Raw genomic sequence first — 24672 nt, 5'->3', positions numbered from 1 at the left:
AGAACTCTCAGGCATGCAGGTTTCCTCACGATGTTTTCCTTCTATTTTAATTACTTAAAAACGCACATAGCTCCGAAAAGTTAGAGGTGCGTGCCCGGGATCGAACCCCCGACCTCCGATTGGAAGGCGGAGGTCCAAACCACTAGGCTACCACAGCTTCTCAGCAATTTTATCAATTAGTAAAACTTATTAAATCAAGTAAAATTTTATCAATATTCATTAAAATTTAATGAATGCCTACACTATTTTTCTGTAATTTTTGAAACCATAATTCATAACGTGGATAGGACAAAAACTAAAATACTTAGTAAATTTAATATTAATTTTATTGTAACTACCTAGTTAACATGCTTGCAGTTTAAGATACACAAAAGTACTCTATCTTTTACAAGTTTTTTAAATCAACAACTATCCTATAATATTTCATACATTGATAAAAGTTATTACTCATTTCAGTCATATTTTGTAATAGAAATAGAAATTCGTTGGATTTTACATTTAGGCAATATCCATTTGCTGGCTTTTATTTACTACTAGCTAATGCCCGTGACTTCATCCGTGTGGAATTAGCTTTTTTTAAAAATCCCAAGGGAGCTCTTTAAAAAGTAGGTCTCTCCAGATCTTTATCTATACCCATTACCCATGCAAAAAATCACGTCAATTCGTTGCACCCATGCGGTGTGATTGAATGACAAACCAATGAACCAACAAACAAACAAACTGATAAACCAACAAACAAACACACTTTCGCATTTATAATACGGGTACTGATAATAATTATTTTGTTAATACACTTAGTACTTTTTTTAAATAATAATACTGAGCCAATTAAGATGAAAGTTAAACAGTTTCTGTTTCAACACATTCTGTTTCAACTTTAATCAAACTTAGCCCACTAGGACCAACTTGAGTAAGCGCTTTGCACGCTTCAAATAGCTCGCCTTGAACAAGACTTCCGAGTCTGCTTGTGTTGCACTTTGCCCGTTCATCCGTCTATTTGTCTGTCTGACAGAGCCCTACAATTTCTGAAATAATGATCACACTTACTTTTAATACATAAAACATTACTAAAACTTACGTCAAACAAAAAAAACAGCGAAAACGTGTCCACATTACGTATACCATATTGGATCTATCGACATACAAAAAGTGTTTGTAATTAATTAAATCGGTGGACTGATTATAATATCGAATATAAAATGGGTGATTTTGAATTAATCCACCACACAGAAGTTAAAATATTGTGGGGCTACAATGTTTTTGTTTTTATTGAAAATATTACTCCTGTTCACCGTTGCATCGGTAACAGGGAAATCTGGTAAGCGCTTTGAATTGCAATATCATTTTGCACTTTTGCACTACGCGGTTAGAACGTCAGCCTATTGGTTAGAACGTCAGCCTTCTCTTCGGAAGGTCGGGGGCCCGATCCCGGGCACGCACCTCTAACTTTTCTTAGTGATCTATGAGCATATGATACAAACATTTCAGGATAATTTAAAAAAAAATGTATTTCTTATGTTATAGTTGGAAAAGAAATTGTTTTCACAAATGTAAATTTCAAATGGATAAGCGCAGTGCAGTTTTTGAGGGTTTTCGAACTTTTGGAGTTTTTTTTAGTCTGTCTGTCCATGTTTTGCGGTCATTTTATTTAAAAGTTGAAATTCAGCAGAGTAGAAACTTGTTATGCTGATTATCTTTATTAATATTTTGCTAAAAGTCTTTCAAAGTACCTACCTACAACATGAAAAGTGATTCTGAAAAATTTTGCACTCTTCGAGCAGGAGGACCTCGTTAATCCCACCTTATGCGTGACAAGCACTTAACTAGTTTTTTTTTGATAATATTGATCTTAAAATTTTATACAGTTCAATCTGAAGAACTTCCGGATCTAAAGTGGCCTAAGAAATACACCTTCGAGGCCACCAAAGTATCCTTAACTTCTGCACTGGTCGAGGATATCCAATACTGGTAAGATTCACAAAATACCTACTTAGTATTTTTTATTAAGTATTAGTAGTATTTCTAGTCTTTTTTGGTTCCTGAGGGCCAGCGCAAACAGACAGAGTGGAGTAAAGCCGGGTATATTTTATACTCAACAACTCATACTCATCTTTTTTTTTAAAGAATATTAGCCATGTTAAATGACTAATATTCCCCTTTCCTCTCCAAAAGCGTCAGGCTTGTGCTAGGAGTAGGTACGACAATAGTGCAACGGGCGGGGTTTGAACCGTCGACCTTTCGGTTTTCAGTCCACTCCTATACCGGTTGAGCTATTGAGGCTTTATGCACTATCATACCAAAAGACGCTGCGATTCGGGTCGCCTCCACTCCGTCAGTATGTGTTGCATCTTAGGCTGTACCAAAGAGTTGTATAAGTTAATGCAGCACTCAAATCTCTTTCAACTATTTGTCTTAAAATATTTTAAATGTAAGTACAAGCAATTTTATTTCATAACTAGCTTATACCAGCTACCAGCGACTTCGTCCGCGTGGACTACACAAATTTCAAACTCCTATTTTACCCCCCTAGGGCTTGAATTTTCAAAAATGCTTTCTTAGCGGATATCTACGTCACAATGGCTATGTGCATGCCATATTTCAACTCAACCCGTCCAGCAGTTTAAGCTGTGCGCTGACAGATCAGTCAGTCAGTCAGCTTTTTCTTTTATATATATTTAGATTTCTTGTTTCAGGCGAACCAGCAAACAATCCAGAGTAGACTACAATAGCGGTGCTGTCAAATCGATTAAAATAAAGGGTAAAAGGAAGGCTAGTAGCGCTGCGTTTGGAGTACAATATGATGTGAGTATTATTTTTTTATTTTTTCGGGTATTACGTCGTCTTTTAGTATAGCACCCTACCTAGTAGCTCTACAACACTTTGTGGGCCATCGCCATTTAGGTCTTCTCTATATATAAAAACCAGCCAAGTGCGAGTCAGGCTCGCGCAACAAGGGTTCCGTAATACAGTCGTATTTTTTCGACATTTTGCACGATAATTAAAAAACTATGATACATAAAAATAAATAAAAATCTGTTTAAGAATGTACAGGTGAAGACCTTTCATATGATACCCCACTTGATATAGTTATCTTACTTCGAAAATTGAAAATACTAATTATTAGTTCATGACCACAATTTAATTTTTTTGCGTGATGTAACCACAAATTCACGGTTTTCAGATTTTTCCCCGAATGTCAGCCATAAGACCTACCTACCTGCCAAATTTCATGATTCTAGGTCAACGGGAAGTACCCCGTAGGTTTCTTGACAGACCGACAGACAGACAGACAGACAGACAGACAGACAGACAGACAGACAGACAGACAGACAGACAGACAGTCAGACAACAAAGTGATCCTATAAGGGTTCCGTTTTTTCTTTTGAGGTACGGAACCCTAAAAATGAATCGCTGAATGTGTTGGTGATCGCAAATCTCGAGAACAGCTGAACCGATTTCGCTAATTCTTTTTTCATAATATTCTACTTACTTACTTCAGTACGAGGATGGTTCTTACGGAGAGAAAATTTTAAAAAAACTCCTGAAAAAGAATCGACTGTTAGGCGGTACGAAGTTCGCCGGGGCAGCTAGTAGGTAAGTATTAATATAAATTTCATAGAATCCCTATGACACGATTGGTTTTTTTATTATAAATGTGACAGTGTGTTTGTTTGTTGGTTTGTGACGTGTCAATCACGTCGCAACGGAGCAACGAATCGACGTGATTTTTTGCATGGGTATAGTTTAAGACCTGGAAAGCGACATAGGCTACTTTTTATCCCGGAAAATCAAAGAGTTTCCACGGGATTTTTAGAAACCTAAATCCACGCGTACGAAGTCGCGGGCATCAGCTAGTTATAAAATACTTATTAAGTATCAAACTTATTATCCGAATTCTTATTAATTTTGATTCAGATTCATCCAGAAACAACAGAGGAATATCTGAACGAACTAAAGTGCACCAGGAAAAACGGAACACTAACTAAGCGAATCCTACCCGAAGATATATTGCCACGTGCAAGGGACTTCGAACATGTTGGTTAGTTCAGTTTTTATCAATCCAATTATGACAAAATGAAATGTAAATCTGAAAAATGAATTTGTATGTAAGAACTGAGGGACGAAAATATCTACTACCTGCAACCTGTATACAGTTCTATCAACAAAATGATTCTTCAGAATACGTGCAGTGCATGTACTTTAGGTCCAGATGAATTTTTCAATTCAGTTACGTCAAGCAAAACTGTGAAAATACTAGTTTTGAATTCAAAAGCAAACCTGAAAAATACATTATTTAGCTGCGAAATCATGCTTATTAAAACATTTTTCTAATTTATTAAAAACTGTATATGTCATTATATTAATACAGTCTCCCAAGTCAAAACTTATAAAACTACGCAGCCACACAACTTACGTCATACGGATTTTGATTTAAAAATTACAAATCTACAAGAAAATACTTATTTTCATACTTAGTTTTTTCTCTTTCTGATTTTAGGCAAAGACTTCCTAGATATTGGCGAAGTTCAAAAATATCTTTGTGAAGACGAAGAGTCGAACACAAAAAAATATTTGTGGGCGTCCTTAAAGAATTCGACTTGGGTTCCAGTGAGGTAAATATAACTTTATACTTTTATGAAAATAAAATTATACTTACTTAGTAATTTTAATTAGAGGGGAAAATGGTTGTGTAAATTGTTGTTTTCAGGATAGAAGATCTCGAATTCAACAGTTGGCTGGAAACCTTAAAAAAACATACTGTTTATGATATTTACAATTTCGAGACAGAGTTCGATGAAAACGTATTTGATGTGGATCAATGTAAGTACCAACAAACATTTTTTATGAATTTAAGGGGAAAAATCCTTGATTTTTAAATTTCCTTTAAGATGATTGCGCTGGAGAAGCAGCAGTAGAAGATTCCGAAGAGGATGACATTGATTTATCAATACTCGATCCTGAAAATGATGATCATGTCGAAGCCGCCTTCAATAGGTTTGTAAACGATAAATTAGGTAGAATACTGAAAATTTGTAATATACAGGAACAACCACCATAATATATGGGTCTGGGAAGAGTTGACTTTCATTGGATTATTTGCCGACCATACCTAATAAGTTTGTTTTAATATACTTTGATTACATACTATTAATCATGCCCGTGTTAAAATATACTGGCTTTGCTTGTTTATAGTCTTTGATTTTTAATTTTTCTACTGCCAATCATAAAAACATTGTAGTACATAATCATATAATGTGTTTTTGCAGTCAATTCATATCTTTCTAATTTCATATTCTTTTTTTAAACAAGATTTAAGCAGGAACATAACAGAAATTACGATACCGATGACGAGCATGAGATGCGAAAGAATATTTTCCAAAAAACTTTGAGGTGAGTGATTTTCAAAAAAATACCTACTGTTAAAAAGGAATGTTCATAACATGTTCATCTTTCTTCTATCATTTTCATGAAAACTTCTATATTAATTTTTTTTTTAGAAAAGTTCAAGCCCACAATAGCAAGAATAGTAGTTACAAAATGACCTTAAACAAATTCTCCGACCGCACCCGAGAAGAGAAACAGAAAAGTACAGGACTTATAAGGCGAAAGGAAGGAGAAGTAGGCACACATGCGTTCCCATATGACGAAAAGAAAATATCTCAATTAGTTGAAACCTTACCAGCAGACGTTGACCTAAGACTTTTAGGTTATGTGTCACCTGTAAGAGGTAAACATTTTGAACAAGATTACAGTACGCGGCAGAAAGTAATGCTTTAGCAGCAGTACCCGTAGTATAAGATTTTACGTCTCACCAAACGTTGCTAGAATTCGAGAGTCGAAACACAATAACATCAATGTAAAATGGACCTAAAGAGCCTTGAATTGAAGTCAAATATTCAATGCCACTGATTTTAATTTCGCAATGTTTCCGCTTGGAGCGCTGGCTGTAGAAGTGTAGACAAACTTGAGCTTTAAAACATGGCACTTGAGATCCAGTTTATTGTAACGCGGAAGTATTTCGACTCTCGAATTTGGTTTTGTTTGGTGAGACGTAAAATCTTGTACTATGGGTACAGACTTTAGAATGATGTTTCGGCTTTATAGAACGTTGTCTCTGTCACTCATCCCTATGTGATGTTTTGTCGGTCTCAACGACAAATACAATGCTCTACAAAACTGCTACCTCTTTCTAAAGGTCGATGTACATTACTTTCTGCCGCGTTCTGTACAAATATTATTACAGTCTGAAATCAAATAACTAAAATATAAATTGAAAATACATTATAGATCAAGAAGATTGTGGTTCATGCTGGTCATTTGGTACAACCAGTGCTGTCGAAGGTGCATTAGCTCGCTCAAATGGAGGCAGACTGCTAAGACTTGCTAACCAAGCACTAGTTGACTGCGCTTGGGGGTAAGCATCTTCATATCTATTCTTGATTCTATGTAACTATTATCTTTAGCTCGAAGAACCAACCATTGTAATACCTAATATGGTCTTGCTGATACATTATACCATACTTTCGGAAATGTTTTAATGTCTTGTAATTTATAATAATGTTTTCCTTTATAGATTTGGCGCTAATGGTTGTAACGGTGGCAGTGACACAGCAGCCTACCGCTGGATGATAAAGTACGGTCTTCCTACAGAGGAAGAATACGGACCTTACAAAAATAAAGTACGAACTGTAGTACTACTAACTACCTCTTAAATCTCAACTGTACGATTAAACCTTATCTTACTAAAGACAGAAGTGCAAATAAGGAAAGAAACGCTGGAAGTACTCCTAAGAGACAAAAAGTGCCAAAAAGCATTTTTAGAATACTGCACCAAAATAGCGAAATGTACTATAAAGAAAAATAAAACTAAGTAAAACTGTAAATCTTTTAATATATATTATACTTGTAAATATAGATCTATAGTTGTATGCTTATTATAAGAATAAATGTATATACTTTGATAAAAATTTATAGGTATAATATAGTTAATATAGAAAAACAAACTGTAAATAAATAATGTAAGAGACTAACAAAATGTAATACCCAAAAAAGAACTCTGACACAAATCGGAGGATTTCCGATGATTTTAATAAAAATAAAAACCTTATCTTACTAATTTGTTATGTTCTAGGATGGTTTCTGCGAAATCGACAATATGACATCTATTTACCCGATCAAAGGATTCACTGATGTTACTCCATTTAGCGTCGAAGCTCTAAAGGTTAAAAATTACAATGTTTTTCATTAATTTTGATATAACCTCATCCATAATAATTTCTTCTAGTACAGGAGTAATTGTTGTTTAACTCATGTATTTCAGATAGCAGTGATGAATCATGGCCCTCTGTCAGTATCGATTGATGTAGGCTCCTCTGACACTTTATACAATTACAATGGCGGCATCTACTACGACAAAGATTGGTGAGATTATTATTTTTAATATTTTAATAATTTGTTTGTACTTTGTGGGTGTGAAATTAATAGAAATCTAGGCGAAGCTTTCGCTATCTAATGCTAAATGAATATACTTTTATTGTACATCACAATATTAGTACAGAAAAACACATACAAAGCAAAACAAAAATTTAGGCAGGTACAATTTGGCAGCCTTAGCGCTACCTAGCGATTTCTTCCAGGTAAATGATGACGTTGATTCATTAGCTTACAATAATATTAAAGACCGTGGCGTGTGGAAGTCCCTACAAGAGACCTATGTCCAGCAGTGGACGTCTATCAGTTGATGATGATGATGATGATGATGAATATTATCAAGTGATTTGCAATGAGATCGAAAAAAATTGTTCTTCTTGCATTATAGCACCGCGCTAATGTCGGACTAGCCTTCTCCATTTCTATCTAAGACCTCTCTGTATGATCAAACCTTTCTCAATCCTTCTTCAGTTGAACTGAAGGTAAAACATATCCAGTAGAGTTCAACTCAATCTTCATTTTCCATTTTTTTACACTATAGCAGCTACCTTGCCAATTTTGAATTCAATTAACAATATTATTATTTGTTCCAGTACCGCAACAAAATTAGATCACGAAGTTACGCTGGTTGGCTACGGGGAGATCGATGGTGACTCTTACTGGATCGTCAAGAACTCATGGGGCCGTGACTGGGGCATCGATGGCTACTTCCACATTTCCACTCGTGATAACGCTTGTGGAATCGCCACCGAACCTACGTACGTTGTAATATAAACCATGAACTGAAATGAACAGAGAGAGAGAAAAATGGAGAGGTGAAGTCATCAACTGTAATGTCCATTCCTTACATCTAGTTCTTTAATTTTTCATCCATTTGCAATAAAAAATCTAAAGCCAACAAAGATTGGCACGCAAGGGTCTCTAACCAGAGAACATTAGTCACAACAAAAACACATTTTTGCCAGATATTTTATAACATTTAAAAACTGGTTTCTTACAAGTAATAAACACTCTATGAACATAATAAAATAAATCTATCAAAAAAACAGATTTTATTAATTTCTTATGCATTTTCATTAATTTAAATATAGGTAAGCATAATAATTTGCAGTCTGACGGGCTCATATTGAAACGTATTTTAATTGAGAATGAAAACATTTTTGTCCATACTAAACAGCATATTATTATTTGTTTTTTATTAATTAAGTAGTAAGTTTTGATTTAATTTCGTTATATTCAAAACATAAGTTTTGAATGTGGCTTCCTTAAACGTACCAAACTTTAGAAGTTAGGAATAAAGCATGACCTTTGAACATTTAGTTAATTTATGTGTGCAAAAGTATGAAGCCACGCGTATCTTCTTTTTATTTTCATTGCGAACTACAAAGTTGTTATACTTCTTGTTCACTATTCAAGTTTTTTCTATTAATAGAGTTGTTCTTACCTCTTATATTCATCTTCCGAAGAATTTATCACTGCAACCGTAATAAATAAATGTATTCGTACGTAGCTGGTTTTGTAGTAGGACAAAATATTCTTTGTACGAAACTGGTAAACCGAAGCAATTTTTTTTTCTATTTATACCCACTGCTTTTAATACGTTTTACTTTTATAACAAAATAATAATTAAAAAGGCATTCCATGTTTTAAAATATCTCCACATATAGGGTACAGTTGTCTTAAATGAGGCTACCAATAGTAAAGGAAATCCATTTTGATTGTCATCTCTCGATTAACATTGTGGCTTTACTGATGATGTACCTATATTGTATAGTTTTAGTAATATTTATAAGTAGCATAAGATTACACGTGGAATTTATTTGTTGGGATTATTTACGCTAGTAATAAAATTAAAAAATATTTTTTTATTTATTTCAAAAATATACCTACCTATCACATCAAAAGTCTCTGCATTTTTTTCAAGTAAGACATATTAAGTGGAACAAACATTTAAATAATTACGGGCTATTAAACTGCAAAAGTTTCATCTTAATCGGTCTGTAATGTGATAGGTGCTTTTTTAGGGTTCCGTAGTAATAATATGAAAACTTTTGCCTGCAACTTCGTCCGCGGCACCTATGTAATTTATCTATATATATAAAATTCAAAGTCCTGACTGACTGACTGACATATATATCAACGCACAGCCTAAACCGCTGGTCCTAAAGACATGAAATTTGGAGGGTCTATTCTTTGTAAAGAGTAGATATCCACTAAGAAAGGATTTTTCGAAATTCTACCCCTAAGTGGGTTAAAAGGGGGATGGAAGTTTGTATGAAAGTCCGTCATTTTCAAGTTATTTGCATGAAAATTGGTATTTGGGTTCTCGGTCACAAATGAAGAAATAGTACGTGTTTCAGGATTTTTGAAAAATTCGCCCACAAGAGTGGTAAAATAGGGGATGAAAGTTTATATGGGAAAGTTTTAATTATTGATATTATTAACTTAAAATTGGAAAGTAGGTTTTTTCTTGAGGTTAGGTGTCAGCTAAGAAACGACTATGAGAAAATCCCCACCTAAAGGGATGAAATGGGGGTTGGAAGGTTATATGTGTTATTCGGTGCTGTTCAGGGTGCGTGTCCTGATGTTATCATGTTTGTTTCTGAAAAAAAAAATGCCATTTGTTTCCTGTAGGCCACGTGAGCGAAGCCGCAAGCAGAAGCTATATAGCATATGCTACTTCTGGATAAAATAGCTTTCTAATGGTGAAAGAACTACTAAAGTCGCTTCAGTAGTTTTAGAGTTACCGGTCACAAACAAAGCAACAAACAAATCTTTACTCTTTATAATATTAGAATAGATAGTGGGGAATAAAATATACAGCGATGTGAACGTGGCCTTATATTGCGTGCGTCCAACAATCTTCCCTAATCACCAACACTTTACCAGGCCATATGTTTATATTGAACTTTGATCTTGTATTCCTTTCTCCTATTCAGTAAGATTTTTAAACTAATTTTTAGACTAATGTCTTACATGGGTTTAAACATACCTAATCTAATACATACAAAATCATGACGATTTTCCTCATTCATCCTGTAATATAAGTTTTACGATTATTAAAAATGCGAAAGTGTGTCTGTCTGCTAGCTTTTTCCGGCCCAACAGGTTATCCAATTTTTACGAAATCTGTTACAGATTTAGCTTACAGCCCGGGTAGGACATAGGCTACCTTTTATCCCGAAAAATAAGAGTTCCCACGGGTTTTTTAACAAAACATAAATCCACGCAGACGAAGCGGGCATCATCTAGGAATATATGAACTCTCTGGTAAGTAACAAAGGTACCCAACCTACACAAACTTGTATAAGTAGTTTAATTATCTATGAAATATAGATACCTACTTAAATATTCTTGGGCACAAACATATTTTACAAAACTTTATATTTTAAAAAATATTTTTATGGTAAGTATGATAGAACACAATCCAACGAAGAAGTAATAAATATCTAAAGTTCAATAGGGTTAGTATCACATCACACTAATATTATAAAGGCGAAAGTTTGTATGTGTGTGTGTGTGTTTGTGTGTGTGTGTATGTTTGTTACTCCTTCACGCAAAAACTACTGGACGGATTTGGCTGAAATTTGGAATGAAGATAGATTATACCCTGGATTAACACATAGGCTACTTTTTATCCCGGAAAATCAAAGAGTTCCCGCGGGATTTTGAAAAACGTAAATCCACGCGGACGAATTTGCGGGCATCAGCTAGTCATTATATATTATATTCTGTGTCAATTGTCCCTAAACTAGGTAGTAGGTATTTCAGATTTTAGTTTCTAGCATCATTCTAAGTAGTCGATTATTTTCGAACGCAATCTACTTAATAAGTATTCAGAGTAAAATCTTTAAGACCTTAGAAAATTGTGAATAATATGTACGAGTACCACAATGATCGCATTATGTCAGAAGATCTCTTATTATTATAGCACTAAGCGAAATCAATACCTATCTAGCTATCTACTTAGATAGATACGTAGGTAGGTGACCAAAGTACGAAACCACACTCGGCCAAGGAAACCTTTCAAAGCTAAAATGTTATGAACGGAGAAAGTCGAACATAAATAGCCACAGACATCTCGTTGTCTACTTTCCCGATGTACCTACTCTATATCTGATCGAGATACTCGTAGGAAGTAATTAGGCCTATTAGAATGGCGGCGTGTGAATTTTCTTTTCCCATCTATTTAGTACTTTAGTATCGCATAAAGAATTGCCGGCCTGTTTCCCGTGATTATGGCGTAACTGTTCTAGCCATGTACCTACTCGCATATGTAATGTATATATGAGTTAGTTTCAGTTAGCTTAGACGGTAACTTTTTATCCCGGAAATTCAAACAGTTCCCACGGTATTTTCCAAAATTTTAAATCCACGCGGATGAAATCACAGGCATCTTTTAGTAAAAAATAAATGCTTAAACATATTTTTTCAGTTCTCTTTGCTAGAAATCACTACCCCTATTATAAATGTGTGTATTTTAAGTGTGTTTGTTTGTTGGTCTGTCGGTTTGTCCTTCAATCACGTCGCAACGGAGCAACGGATCGACGTGATTTTTTGCATGGGTATAGTTTAAGACCTGGAGAGGGACATAGGCTACTTTTTATCCCGAGAAAATCAAAGAGTTCCCACGGGATTTTTAAAAAACCAATTAATTCCACGCGAACGAAGTCGCGGGCATCAGCTAGTAATCACATAAATCATAGTTAGTAACAACATTGTATTCAACCTCCATTTTATCTCAATATTTTCCGGCTAACCTGGGAACGTGACGGTTTAATTTTTAAATAGACATGAAAATAACAGTACAAATAAATTTTTAATTTAATGTTGTTTTTTTTAGATTTAAGTTTATTTAATAGAATAATTGTAAAAACAAGTAAATTAGATTATAAACATTACTAAAGACATGGAACCGCATGCACTCTACCATAATACTGCAGCTTAAAAACGAATAAAACGCATTAATGCGCGGGTCCCGCACAGCGTCCGCCTTGAAACAGCCAGTAAGTTCTTAAACATGGTCAACATTAGCCCCTAAATGGTTCCAGACAATTGAACGCTCACAATACGTCCTTGTTGGTACGGGCAATAAAAAGATGAATTTGTAGAGACCGCGCAGCGAGCGATTCAGGCTAAGAACATGCCATCACAATGTTATTTAGAGTCAATTCAAGATGTTTTTCACGAAATCGTAAATAGGTAAGTAAAAAACTCACCCGTCTTTGTCATGTCAATCTATGTCAATTTCTGCAAGTTTTTGTGCTAGGATTAATTTAATATTGACTGCGAGTTTATTTCATACAGTGAAAGTTACGTGAGTGTGGGTTTAATAAAAAACTGCCGTGCCCTTCCAGGTTGGCCCGCTTCCATCTTAACTGCATCATCACTTACCACCAAGTGAGATTGCAGTCAAGGGCTAACTTGTATGTGAATGAAAAAATAGACAGATACCTAGTCAACAAGCAACACCGTCGGTATGACGTTTCTAGTTTGAAGTTTTAATTCGGTACAAACCAAAGACCTTTAGTACTTCCATTGTAAAAACTCCGGTTTCCTGTTGCTTCTCCTGATATAAAATAAATGTATATCGTATGTTTTAATGTATAAAACTATAAAGATATAATCAGTCTGCACATTAGATATAACTTCACGATCACCAACGCGGCGGCGGCGGTGTTCCCACTAGATTATAACATGGGGTTATTCAAGGGGCGGACCAACAAATTCCTAAAAGGCCGGCAACGCATCGGCGGCTCCTCTGGTGCTGCAAATGTTCATGGGCGGCGGTAATCACTTAACATCAGGTGACCCGCCTGCTCGTTTGCTCGCTATCATCATCATCATCATCATCATCAGCCTGTGGACGTCCACTGTTGGACATAGGCCTTCCCTAAAGAGCGCCACCACACCCGGTCCTCAGCCTTCCTCATCCAGCCACTTCACGCCAGCCTCTTTATATCTCTCTATATCTCTTTCTCTCTTTATATTGCTCGCTATATCTATTGAAAAAAAAAAAAAAAAAACCAACTCCTACACTAGAAATCAGTATGATCGAACTCGTCGCGGTCGCGACCACATATTTAGGAATATCGGTGTGGAAATTTACGAGCTATAATTGCAGATCTGTAGGCGAGTAAATCCAGTAAATCCTGGAATATCCACCACCAGGGGTTTGTATTGATTGAATGCTTTAATTAATAGGGCCGTCATCACTAGATTGATGACATCCTCTTAACCTGTGCCTACTAAAGGAGGCTGATATCATTTCATTTGATTGGATAATAAGATGAAAGATCTATGAAGTATCAAACATTGGTCAACAATGGGTCTACAAACTAGTTGACTCAATCTAATGACAATAATTTCGGCCACTAAGTATTAGGAAAATTGCCTTTATATTTTTAAGAAATTAATAAGTGCAATATTAATGGCATAAATGCACTGAAAAAAAAACGTAGTGGTAGGCAGTTGGCACCAACCAAAAAGAGTTTTGAAATTTAAAATTATCAGCCACATAAAAACCTAGATCTGCTACAGGCTACCTACAGCACGTTGATTTTTAAACTTTAATAGGTAGGTAGGTAAGTACTTACCAACTTAATAATTCTATGAGATTTTTATAGTAGGTATAGGTACGTTTATGATGATCTTAGCTTACGTCACTGTCTTCACAGTTCACATGTGATTTCAAGTTCGACCATAATCCCACAATTTCATCCCAGTGTGGAAATTCGAGCCGGATCGTTGTTTCTGACACTTGCGTCAATGTATGGAAATGTTTAGAAGGCTTCACAGCAGGGTGACCTCAGCTTTTATCGCCACTGGTACCGATTCTGATGGCAACAAAATTTTAGAGTATTCGCATCCTTTTCTTACCAATATGATAAGAAAAGAACAGACAATAAAAATGAATCGCCGAAATGTATCTATGTAACTACGCGAATAACTGCCGAACGACTGCACCAAATTGGTTAAATTTTTTTTTGTTGACTTTATGATTGTCAGGACAAGGTTTGTATGAAAGATTTTGTTTTGAAAAATCTACGGGATATCCGCGAACACACGGACGAAGTCGCGGGTAACAGCTAGTTTATTTTAAAACTGTCAAACCTCGTGACGCGAGGTGCCAGTCTGGAGCATGGTGTTTAAACTTTACATAAAATAGCACTAAAACTAAAAACTCATTTGCCGTCCTTTTAAATAGCAATATTAAAAAAGTTGCAGTTACTCTAAATTTAGTTTAGAGTAGGACAACAGAATCGACGCCATTTTATTACATATGGACAGTAGAAAAGCCTTTGTAATCCGATACATTATTTAGTTTTAGCATCAAACACGTGTTATTGTTATCTCTTGCCTGATCTCGGATAATATTAGATACTATGTTTATGAATTTTGAAAATGCTTTACAACGATCTTTATGATGATGTTTTAAGCCTAATTTTATTACAATACACTTTATTGACTTTTTATGATAATAAAGTTCTTTTCTCGTTTTATTCGATGAGTACATTTTAGAATAATTTTAACTAAGTATTTTAAAAGTCTTACATATATTTTGCACACTGTCTCTGTACAGTTTCCAGAGTTGTGTCCAGGTAAAAGTTTCTGTACCTATGTAAATAAATTGTTGTTAGTAGTAACCCACAATTGGGCAAGTCAGTCCGCACCTGCACTCTTGCACCAGTCACCACTAGAGTAGACTATGGTCCGCGCTGAAAAATTTGACCGCGCGATTCCATCCGTAAAATTTTGTAACGAACAATATACGCGCGAAAAGCCGCGGTATAACGGTAAAATTTTGCAGTGTCCCTAAATCACTACATAGGTATATTATAAAATAATGCGAAAGTGTGTTTGTTTGTTAGTTTGTCCTTCAATCACGTCGCAACAGAACAATGCCAATGAATCAACGATGTTTGCATAGGTATAGTTAAAGAGCAGTAGAGCGACATAGGCTAATTTTTATCCCGGAAAATCAAAGAGTTCCCACAGGATTTTCAAAAACTTTAAATCACGCGTATGAAGTCGCGGACATCAGCTAGTGATTTATAATTTCATAATCATGAATCAAGTCACCCTTTGACTCTGATCTTACCTGGCAAAAGTGACGATGCAGGTTTAGATAAAAGCGGGCTAACTTGGAAAGGGTATGGCAGTTCAGTAAAACCCTAAATCGCGTGGTAGCTAACAATACAATATTAGTAAGAATAAAAACGAAGTCTCGTGTAAAATCGGATCCGGTGGATGCTTAATTCAATTCTATTTTCAACCGGTTTTGAACAATAGCAAAGCATTCATAATACTCGTTACTGTACGGTGAAAGATAAACTAGAATTAGAACAACCAGCGCTCGAAGACCGCCCACTATTCAAGGCACCTAAGTCTAGCACTTAGGTATTATATAGCTTTGAATCGTTTGCGCTATGGTTAGCTCTAGTCAGAGAGATGTCACCTAGGTAGAGAGGTAATAATGGTAAACGGCCTTGACTGGTATCAAGAACCTTCGTTTGCAGAAAACTCACTGATATTCATATTACTCTGAGTACCAACTTGAATACAGTGACAAGAGTATAGGTTGATGAAGAGTTTGTCATTCATCAAATCAATCTTTATCATTATGACGCAACTCTCATACTAAGTACTTTTTCTGTATTTTACTTCTTATTTGTTATTGTAGAATAGTACACTACAATAACAAATAACAAGTAAAATAGAGAAGAAATAATATCTATAGTAGATAGAGCTGCCAAGTTACATAATGTATACTTTGCTATGCTTTTATGTATGGACATACAAATTAGTACCGAGAAGAGAGATACAAAAAAGCATAGCAAAGTATATTTTATGTAATTTGGCAGCTCTATCTACTACAGATATTTTTTCCTCGTCCATTTTCATCCATCCAATTATTCAACCTTAGATCACTCTGTGCTCACATTAGGTATATCTTTGTATAATGGTAGAGGCGCTTTTTTGAAGGTCTGCATCTCTATTGTCTACAACTCAATGGCTTTACCATTTCTTATCTTTGCAACTCAGCCGGTCGCTAAGGTCTGCTAAGTTTATTTTGCGTCTATTTTAAATTGAAAATGTAATTTCTAAAGCTCATACATATTTTGGAGAGTAAATATATTGCGAGTAGGTATGTTCTCAAACTGCTATTTCTCGAGAAACACGCTTTCAAAATGGATTTATAGATTGGTAAATTTTTTACACATACCAAGCTACTTAGATTCTGAAGTTTTGCATTTTTTACGTAGATCCTACTTTTTTCCTAAACAGTATCACTAACTATCTATATGTTGAATTTTAAAACTTAATTTATATTTATTTTAGTCCGCAAACTTTATTTATTGAATTATCTACCCTAAAACGATCAGCTCTAGCAAGTCACTTGCACAGTGTAAATACTCGCAACTTAATTTCTAGTAGATATACAAAACTTGAAAAATTAATTAAACAAGACTTTAATTGTGTCTTTGGTGAACAGTAAGTAGAATAATTTTACTTTACTTTTATAATAATAATTAATGATGGTAAAAAGTGTTCGAAACTTTCGACAATGCGATTGTATTGTTTAATTACCTGCACAATTTCTCCCGAACAGATGCCAATTATTGGGCAATGATATTTTTACAATGTTAAGTTTCAATAATTGTTTTTGGGCGTTAACAATACAGTACGAGCCTACCCCTAATACGACTTTTTTTATAGTTGACGAGAATAATATAATTCAATGTCGAGTGCCTCTAACCACATCAACGGCAAGCGCCCCTAGAACTTTGTCAAATAATGTTTGGTAGTGAAAAATGTACGATTTTATAAAAAGAGCTTAATGTTGTAGCTTTAAATGTTATAGGCTGATACAACGATTAGGACTGGACGAACAATATGTTTTACGCCACTTCTCGAAGTATAAAGTTAAAAAAACTGTATTTAAAGGCGTTTATAGGTCCTCTGAGATTGCCACGCTGCAGCAGCAGTCGCGAATCGCGATTTTCAGGCTCTGCAGTTTGACATCTTACCTACAATGTGGTTAGTTCTAGACTAAATTGGCAGACCTAGAAATCTGTTGCTATCCTTTTCGGCAGGGAGCATTATGAAAGGGATTGTAATATATTTAGACCTCTCATTTTAGTTTAGTTAGTACTTAATTAGCCACAATGTTCTTGTATTAAAATTTAAAATCCTATACACGCGCGTTTCTACCCTATCCGCGGATAAGTTAGTATTATAGCGCTCTCTCTGTTACGTAGTCCTATACAAATGACAGAGCCAAACAGAGAGAGTGCTATACTAATTTCATTCCGGGGATAGGGTATTAAAGTGTATCGTATATCCTGGCGTGCAGTAAGCAGCAGCTGCATCGCTGCCGTCGCACTTTATCACTGGCGTTATCGATGCTGGCGTTATAGTATCGAAATCACAAACACCATCAAAGTTTTCGAGGCCCGTAAGCTCGTACTAGGGGTTATTGTCCTCGGGACGTGCCGGGAATATTTTATGTTGATTCCGGGACCCGCCACGTATTTCTTGTTTTAAAACATTGTTTCTAACAAAATACTGCATATTGCCTCGGCCTGAGGTTCGCTTTGTTAAATATTTGACAGAACGCTACCAACAACTGCCTATATTGTAAAACTTGTGGTCAGAGTGAAAATAACAACTCTATTTTCAATTTGAGTGGAACTGCTATTTGACGCAGAAATGCAGCCAGTCCATTCCACGCAAGCATATTTTGTATCACAGATGAATTATTGTACTGCCTGTGATTTATAGAGTAGGTACTTAATTAAAATAAATTAAAAATATATTACACAAATCCGCTTTTAAATAAACTAATTCAATTTGAGTCTCATAGTTGACAATTTCACCATCATGGCTTTTTAACGACGCGATCGGATTTAATTAAGACGTAACCTAGAGGCAACCTAGAATCTTGAGAGCATAAGTCACTGTCGAGGCAAATAGGCTATCGGTTATAGTTTGTGAATGATGACAATCTCCTTGGCAGGCTTCCAAATGACCCGATTTACGGTAACGACGCGTTCGTCACCTATTTTATCTTCTATCTGCCAATCCGCACTTGGCCAGCGGCGGCGGCGTGGTCAACTATGACCAAACCCTTCTCGTGCTGAGGGGAGACCCGTGCTCTGTGTGTGAACAGGAAAAGCTGACTGACTGATCTATCAACGTACAGCTGAAACTATTGGACGAATTGGGCTGAAATTATAGCTATCTATCATGCCAAATTTCAGGTCGATCCGTCCAGTAGTTTGAACTGTGCGTTGATAGATCAGTCAGTCAATTAGTCATTCAGTCACCTTTTCCTTTTATATATTTAGATAAAAAAATCTTATACAAGGACGAGATAGGTATAAAATTAGTAAGTAGTAAATACCATGGGCAAAAAAATCTCCCGTGGTATTACCAGTAGGACCACCGCCTATTCGGTAGTACCTGTGGGAATACTGGTTAAGACCTGGGTAGTGGGTAGGTATATAGAAACCTGACAAATTTTTTGTGCGTCTATAATTAATAGACTTTGCAAGAGAAAAAACAGCTGTAACAGGAATTTGGAGGCAAATTTTCCTAGGCGTACAGTTTTCATGAATAAAGAAGGGTTTATTATTACACAAACGGAGCACGTCGCAGGCGGAGGCAAGTTGTTCCTCCGGCGATGCATTATAAGTGAGGCATCAGGCACGTCGACCGATATTCGGATATGTTTTCCAAAAGCCATGTCCACAGAACTCAGAATAAGTGTAGAAGTGTAAAGCAGCGAGAGATTGTCGCGCGCAGATGTGCAGTGAACCAACAATGGGCGTTATTACAAAAACAGACATTTTTGCTTAGAGGTACAGTTTTATTAGATACTAGCTGATGCCCACGGCTACGCCCGCGTTGATTTAGGTTTTTTTTTAAATCCCGTGGGAACTCTTTGATTTTCCGAGATAAAAAGTTTGTCCTTCCACGGGATGTAAGCTAACTGTGTACCAAATTTCATCAAAATCGCTCCGTGAAAAGCTAGCAGACAGACAGAGAGATAGACCCACTTTCGCATTTATAATATTAGTGTATTAGTATGGATTGAGAAGATTGATAGCCTAGTGGTTAAGACGACGACGGCCTCCAGGATCCGATGATTCTGGGGGTTCGATCCCGGGCACGCGCCTTAAACTTTTTAGAGTTGTACGCTTTTTGAGCTAATTGCTAAATATAAAAAATCGTGACGGAACCTGCACGCCGAGAGTTCTACTGTCTACATAATGTTATCAAAGATGTGTGAATCTTCTTCTTATCTTTTTTCTTCTTACTATTACATTTTTTTGTACAAATAAAAAAAGCAATAACACTATTCCGGCGTATCTTACCCAATATTCGGTCTTATATTAATAGATATCAGATACCATTTCTATTAACTTAATAATTATATAGTTCTGTGGTCACGTTTGTGTGCTTCGTTGCAGTTCACTTTGTTTTTCTGATTCATTTTTAGTGTTATTGCGCTTTGTTACAAAAGTCTTATTGGCTTGTTTATGCTCGGTCGTGCCGGTGTTGTCGCACCATCTAATTTCTATTTTATTTAGAACGGCTTTTCTGATTCTTGAACATTGCAACAAATCTTTTATCATATAGGTATTAATAATATGCTTGGAGGTCATGTGCTCGGTGGCTAGGTACCATTCAGCGCTAGACACTGCTAGAGTAAGCTGGTTCAACCTGGGTTCCTCCTTCACCTTTCTAATACCGTACCGCAAGGCATTACCAAGGTCTGCACCCGTACGTATAGGGATACGTATGAAGCGGTTTGCCTCCTCATTACTGATTCGAACCGCTACGATTTGGAACACCCTTTCAGCATCAGTTTTCCCCTCCAATTATTATAATATTAAGGGTACCTTCAAGTCAAGAGTGAATAGGCATCTTCTAGGCAAGCGCGCTCCATCTTAGGCTGCATCATCACTTGCCACCAGGTCTGATTGCAGCCAAGCGCTATTCTATAAATTAAAAAAAAAGCCAATCATCCTGCTGCAGCCTTCATGGTCAGACCAGCAGCACGGGGGCTGGGTGATCAGCCGTGGCCCGCGTGGTATTTTGCCCTCCACTTTGTTAACGACTTTAAGTTGGTCCAAGTTATTAAACTAGTATACTTACTTACTTTTAATTACCGAAAAATATGTGCCGCCAAGCTATTTAATGTTCCGGTAGAATGCCACTAGAAACCGTAGAAGTGTGGGCTTATTAAAGTGTCATACCACAGATTATACCTACTACTTATTAGTTACTTATTTACCCTTTCAAGTTAGCTCGCTTCCATCTTTACTGCCAGGTGAGATCGCCCTCCTGGGCTACTTAACTTGTCATTGACTAAGAAGTTAATTTAAAAAACTAGTGTAGCACGTATGGTTGCCAGGCGTCCGGATAAAGCCGGACATATGTAGGCTTTTTGATTGCGTGTCCGGTCAAAATAAACGGTGTCCGGCTTGTCCGGCTTTTTACATTTCGCAAACGAGCTTGGCCGAGCGCAGACGAGTAGACTGTCGGTCGCTCCCGTAGGCGGCAGTGCCGCCTGACAACAAGATTTATGACAATAATAAAAAAATCTTGATTTTACATACAATTTTTTTGTCGTACCTATTAATACTAAGACACAAAATCCTCAATAATGTAGGGTGTCCGACCTTTCTACCTAAATGTCCGGTCAAACTGGCTGGTCTGTCCGGCTATTAGATATGGCGATCTAGCAACCCTAGTAGCACGTATAGTACGTGACAGGACGAGATGGCAATCGGGGAGGGACCGTCCCGCGCACCCGCACATCCTCCTCACTATAACCCAGTGCGGTTGAGCGTGGGTGACGTGCGGGTATATGGGGCGTCCCCCAACCTCATACTCCGATTGCCATCTCGACCTGTCGCGTACTATTTCTCTATAGGTACCTACTCTAATAGTAAAAAAACACACGCAGAAGCTCCGGTAACCAGTATTCGATATACTTTAGAAAATAATTCATAACCATGCCAAAAGAGGTGCATATTTAGGAATTATTCAAGCTCGACAACTATTTTATATACTTACTTAGTCCTGATAATAAATTTCACGAGCTACCCGGCCTGACCCACTGAGCTGTGAAGATAACAGACATCTCTGCAATAACTATGCAAAAGGTTTAATTCAAGGAATGGGGAACTACAGTGATCAAGCTCCGAGCTGTGGCGCGTTCTAATTCTGGCGTGGCATTCAACTGCTGCTATTATGGAGAAATGATTGCAGATTGAAAATATTTTAACAGTAAAATATTCTGAAAAATATGTAGTTGTCTCTTTTTTTCGGCGCGGTCGTTGGGCGATTTTATGATGGGTAAAATTGTTGATAATGATAAGTATACCTAAATAGGTATATTTTTGATAAATTTAGTTTATGACTTCATTTTTAAATGCGTGTTTTCAGTTTTTTTTAATCTCATAGGAACTCTTTAATATTCCGGGATAAAGTAGCTTATGCTATCTCCAGGTATTTAAATATATTCATGCAAAAAATCATGTCGATTGGTTGTTCACAAACCAAAAAATAAATACACTTTGCATAAGGTAATTACTCGTTCATAATACGTAGTAATTTAACTTATTGTATCATGAATTCATGACCCTAGCTAAGCTGTGATAGCCAAGTGGTTAGGACATCCGCCTTCTAATCGAAGGTCGGGGGTTCGATCCCGAGCACGCGGAGTTTTCGGAGTTATGTGCGTTTTAATTAATTAAATATCACTTGCTTTAACGGTGAATGAAAACATCGTGAGAAAACCTGCATGCCTGAGAGTTCCCCATAATGTTCTCAAAGGTGTGTGAAGTCTACCAATCCGCACATGGCCAGCGTGGTAGACTATGGCCAAACCACTTCACTCTGAGAGGAGACCCGTGCTCTGTAGTGAGCCGGTGATGGGTTGATCACGATCACGATCATGACCCCGCCTCCCAAGATACGGGCCCCCTAATTTGAGAGTCAGGCGGTTAAATCAAACTTGTTTCATTGTTTCAATGAACCAATAGGTTGAACACACTAACATAAAACTCACACAATTTTCTAAGCAAGTTGTAACCTAATTATCATCCAGCACAGCGTGCTGTCGCAGGCCACGTCGCAAGGAAGCCTACATTTCACCGAGAGGGACACATAACCGCCTCATTAAAACAAAAGCCTCCACAAACAGCCTTTACTTCACTTTATGGTTGACCTCGTTATTTTTTATTATTTACACTCTTTCTCTGTATCCTTTGCAGGATAATTTCGTGTTGTTTCACTTTATGTTCAAAAGGTTGTTTTAAAATGCGACTATAATGTACAACACTCGGGACAAAAATACGAGTCATTACATTTTGTATTGTTTTCATATACAAAAGTAGGTACAATAAACCGTATTTTTTCATATTCTGTGGACATCTTCGTCCAGCTGTGGGCGTCTATCTATTGAGACAAGACAGTGATGAAAATGTCAATTGTTTTTTTCGTTGAAGTCTTCGTTGGAACAACAACAGATCATCCTCGTCGCTGAGTCAGCGTTGGAGGCGAGGTTGTGCTTGTAGTCTTTAAATAGGTAACTAATTACTACTTTAATAAAACATAACTATATTCTGTGATTTTATGCATTGTTCGTATTTTCTGTTTATAAAATTCTGCTAGAAAAACTTCTGCAATTTACAAACACATAAGTCACATTTCATCATCAATATAGAGCAAAATTTGTGAAAATTTGTGGTTGTTTGGGTTTCCTTATATATGTAAATGTGAATTTACAAGGAAAGTAAACTCGCCAGCAATATATTTAAAGTCGGTTACAAAAACTACGAGTAGTAAGTAGGTACCTATTGTGATTCTTTGTTCGAGTTTACTTCCTATGTGAATCTGTCACCCTCATAAGTTCCATGGGGACGCATTACTCAAAACGTGCCCTTAACAATAGACACGCGACCATTGAACAACAGCACAGACAAAAGTGCAACTTACAGAACTATAACTACACATTTTTCATTTACTGACTGACTATAGTAGGTAGGTACTTATACTTATCGATTTAACAATTGACTTTACGCTGGCTTTAGGCTAGCTTTAGGCAAAAAAAATACGTACGTACGTACGTACTCATAAGTTTTGAATTCCTCTTATAGGCGTAATCGCCTTATAAACAACGATAAAGGAGTTTTCTAAAAAATTATATGAAAATATGTACCTACACATTTCATATCCTGTAAATTGGTTCGAATGTTCAAAACTTGCCGGACAATATTACGACTGCCCATGTTGTTGTTGTAGTTGGTATTATAACTGTCCAGAAAAGTATTTCATAAAGATTTTTCACCTCACCTATAAGACCTACCTACCTGCCAAATTTCATGATTCTAGGTCAACGGGAAGTACTTACCTTATAGATTTCTTGACAGACACGACAGACAGATAGGTACGGAACCCTAAAAAATATAATATAAAAATAAAATAAAAAATATACTTATTATGTATTAGAAATGTACCCCCCGCTTATCCCCCGCGCGTGTCCCCAAATACCCCGATTGCCATCAACCTGTCGCTGGCTATACAGCTACATTGTTAGCGCGCTTCAGTAGGTAAAGCATTTACAGCTTTTGCATTTCTCGTAGCAGGAATTCAACTTCAACTTAGCCTAGCTCCTTTGAAAATAAACTTACCTAAATACTTTATAAGATCCTATCTATTTATGCCATAAAAATTCTACGTTCAAAAAGAAAACTCACGTACAGTTTGAACTCGCAGTTTCTTGTCAGACAAGAATAAAGAAAACAAAAGTAACTACGTATATCTCAGAATAATTAGTAACCACAAAGGAATAAGTTTCAGAATAACTGTACTATTAAAATTTTCTTTCTTTATTTGCGTTTATTTGACCTCTTTCCTTCCTCGTTTTCCGCTTTGGAAGTAGAAAACCGAATAATAGGTATTCCCCATTCGCCGAGAGCCGTAATTTTTAACCGACTTCAAAAAAAGGAGGAGGTGATCAATTCGACTGTATGTTTTTTTTTTTTTTTTGTATGTTTGTTACGCGATCACACCGTCAATTATGAACCGATTTTGATGATTCTTTTTTTTCAGATTACCTATTATTATTACACGACTGCCCAAAAAACCGGCCAAGTGCTAATCAAACTTGCGCACCGTATTTTTTCGACATTTTACACGATAAATTAAAAACTATTATGCATA

At 36.3% G+C, this 24672-nt stretch overlaps 1 protein-coding gene across 1 annotated transcript; it reads left to right on the top strand.

Annotated features, from left to right (window-relative positions):
- The first annotated feature begins 1210 nt into the window (after positions 1-1210).
- LOC117996189 (procathepsin L-like) lies at positions 1211-9278 on the top strand. The gene is made up of 14 exons (XM_034984217.2): positions 1211-1318; positions 1866-1968; positions 2694-2802; positions 3916-4039; positions 4499-4613; positions 4709-4821; positions 4890-4995; positions 5311-5391; positions 5499-5728; positions 6289-6415; positions 6575-6680; positions 7133-7222; positions 7322-7422; positions 8025-9278. The coding sequence occupies exons 1-14, from the start codon at positions 1255-1257 to the stop codon at positions 8203-8205; spliced, it is 1650 nt and encodes a 549-aa protein (XP_034840108.1). The 5' UTR covers positions 1211-1254; the 3' UTR covers positions 8206-9278.
- Positions 9279-24672: the final 15394 nt, after the last annotated feature.

Source organism: Maniola hyperantus, chromosome 3 (genome assembly GCF_902806685.2).
Source record: "Maniola hyperantus chromosome 3, iAphHyp1.2, whole genome shotgun sequence".
In the NCBI taxonomy this organism is placed as follows: Eukaryota; Metazoa; Arthropoda; class Insecta; order Lepidoptera; family Nymphalidae; genus Maniola; species Maniola hyperantus.
The sequence above is the reverse complement of the archived record's forward strand: the minus strand, read 5'-3'. Positions and strand labels throughout refer to the sequence as shown.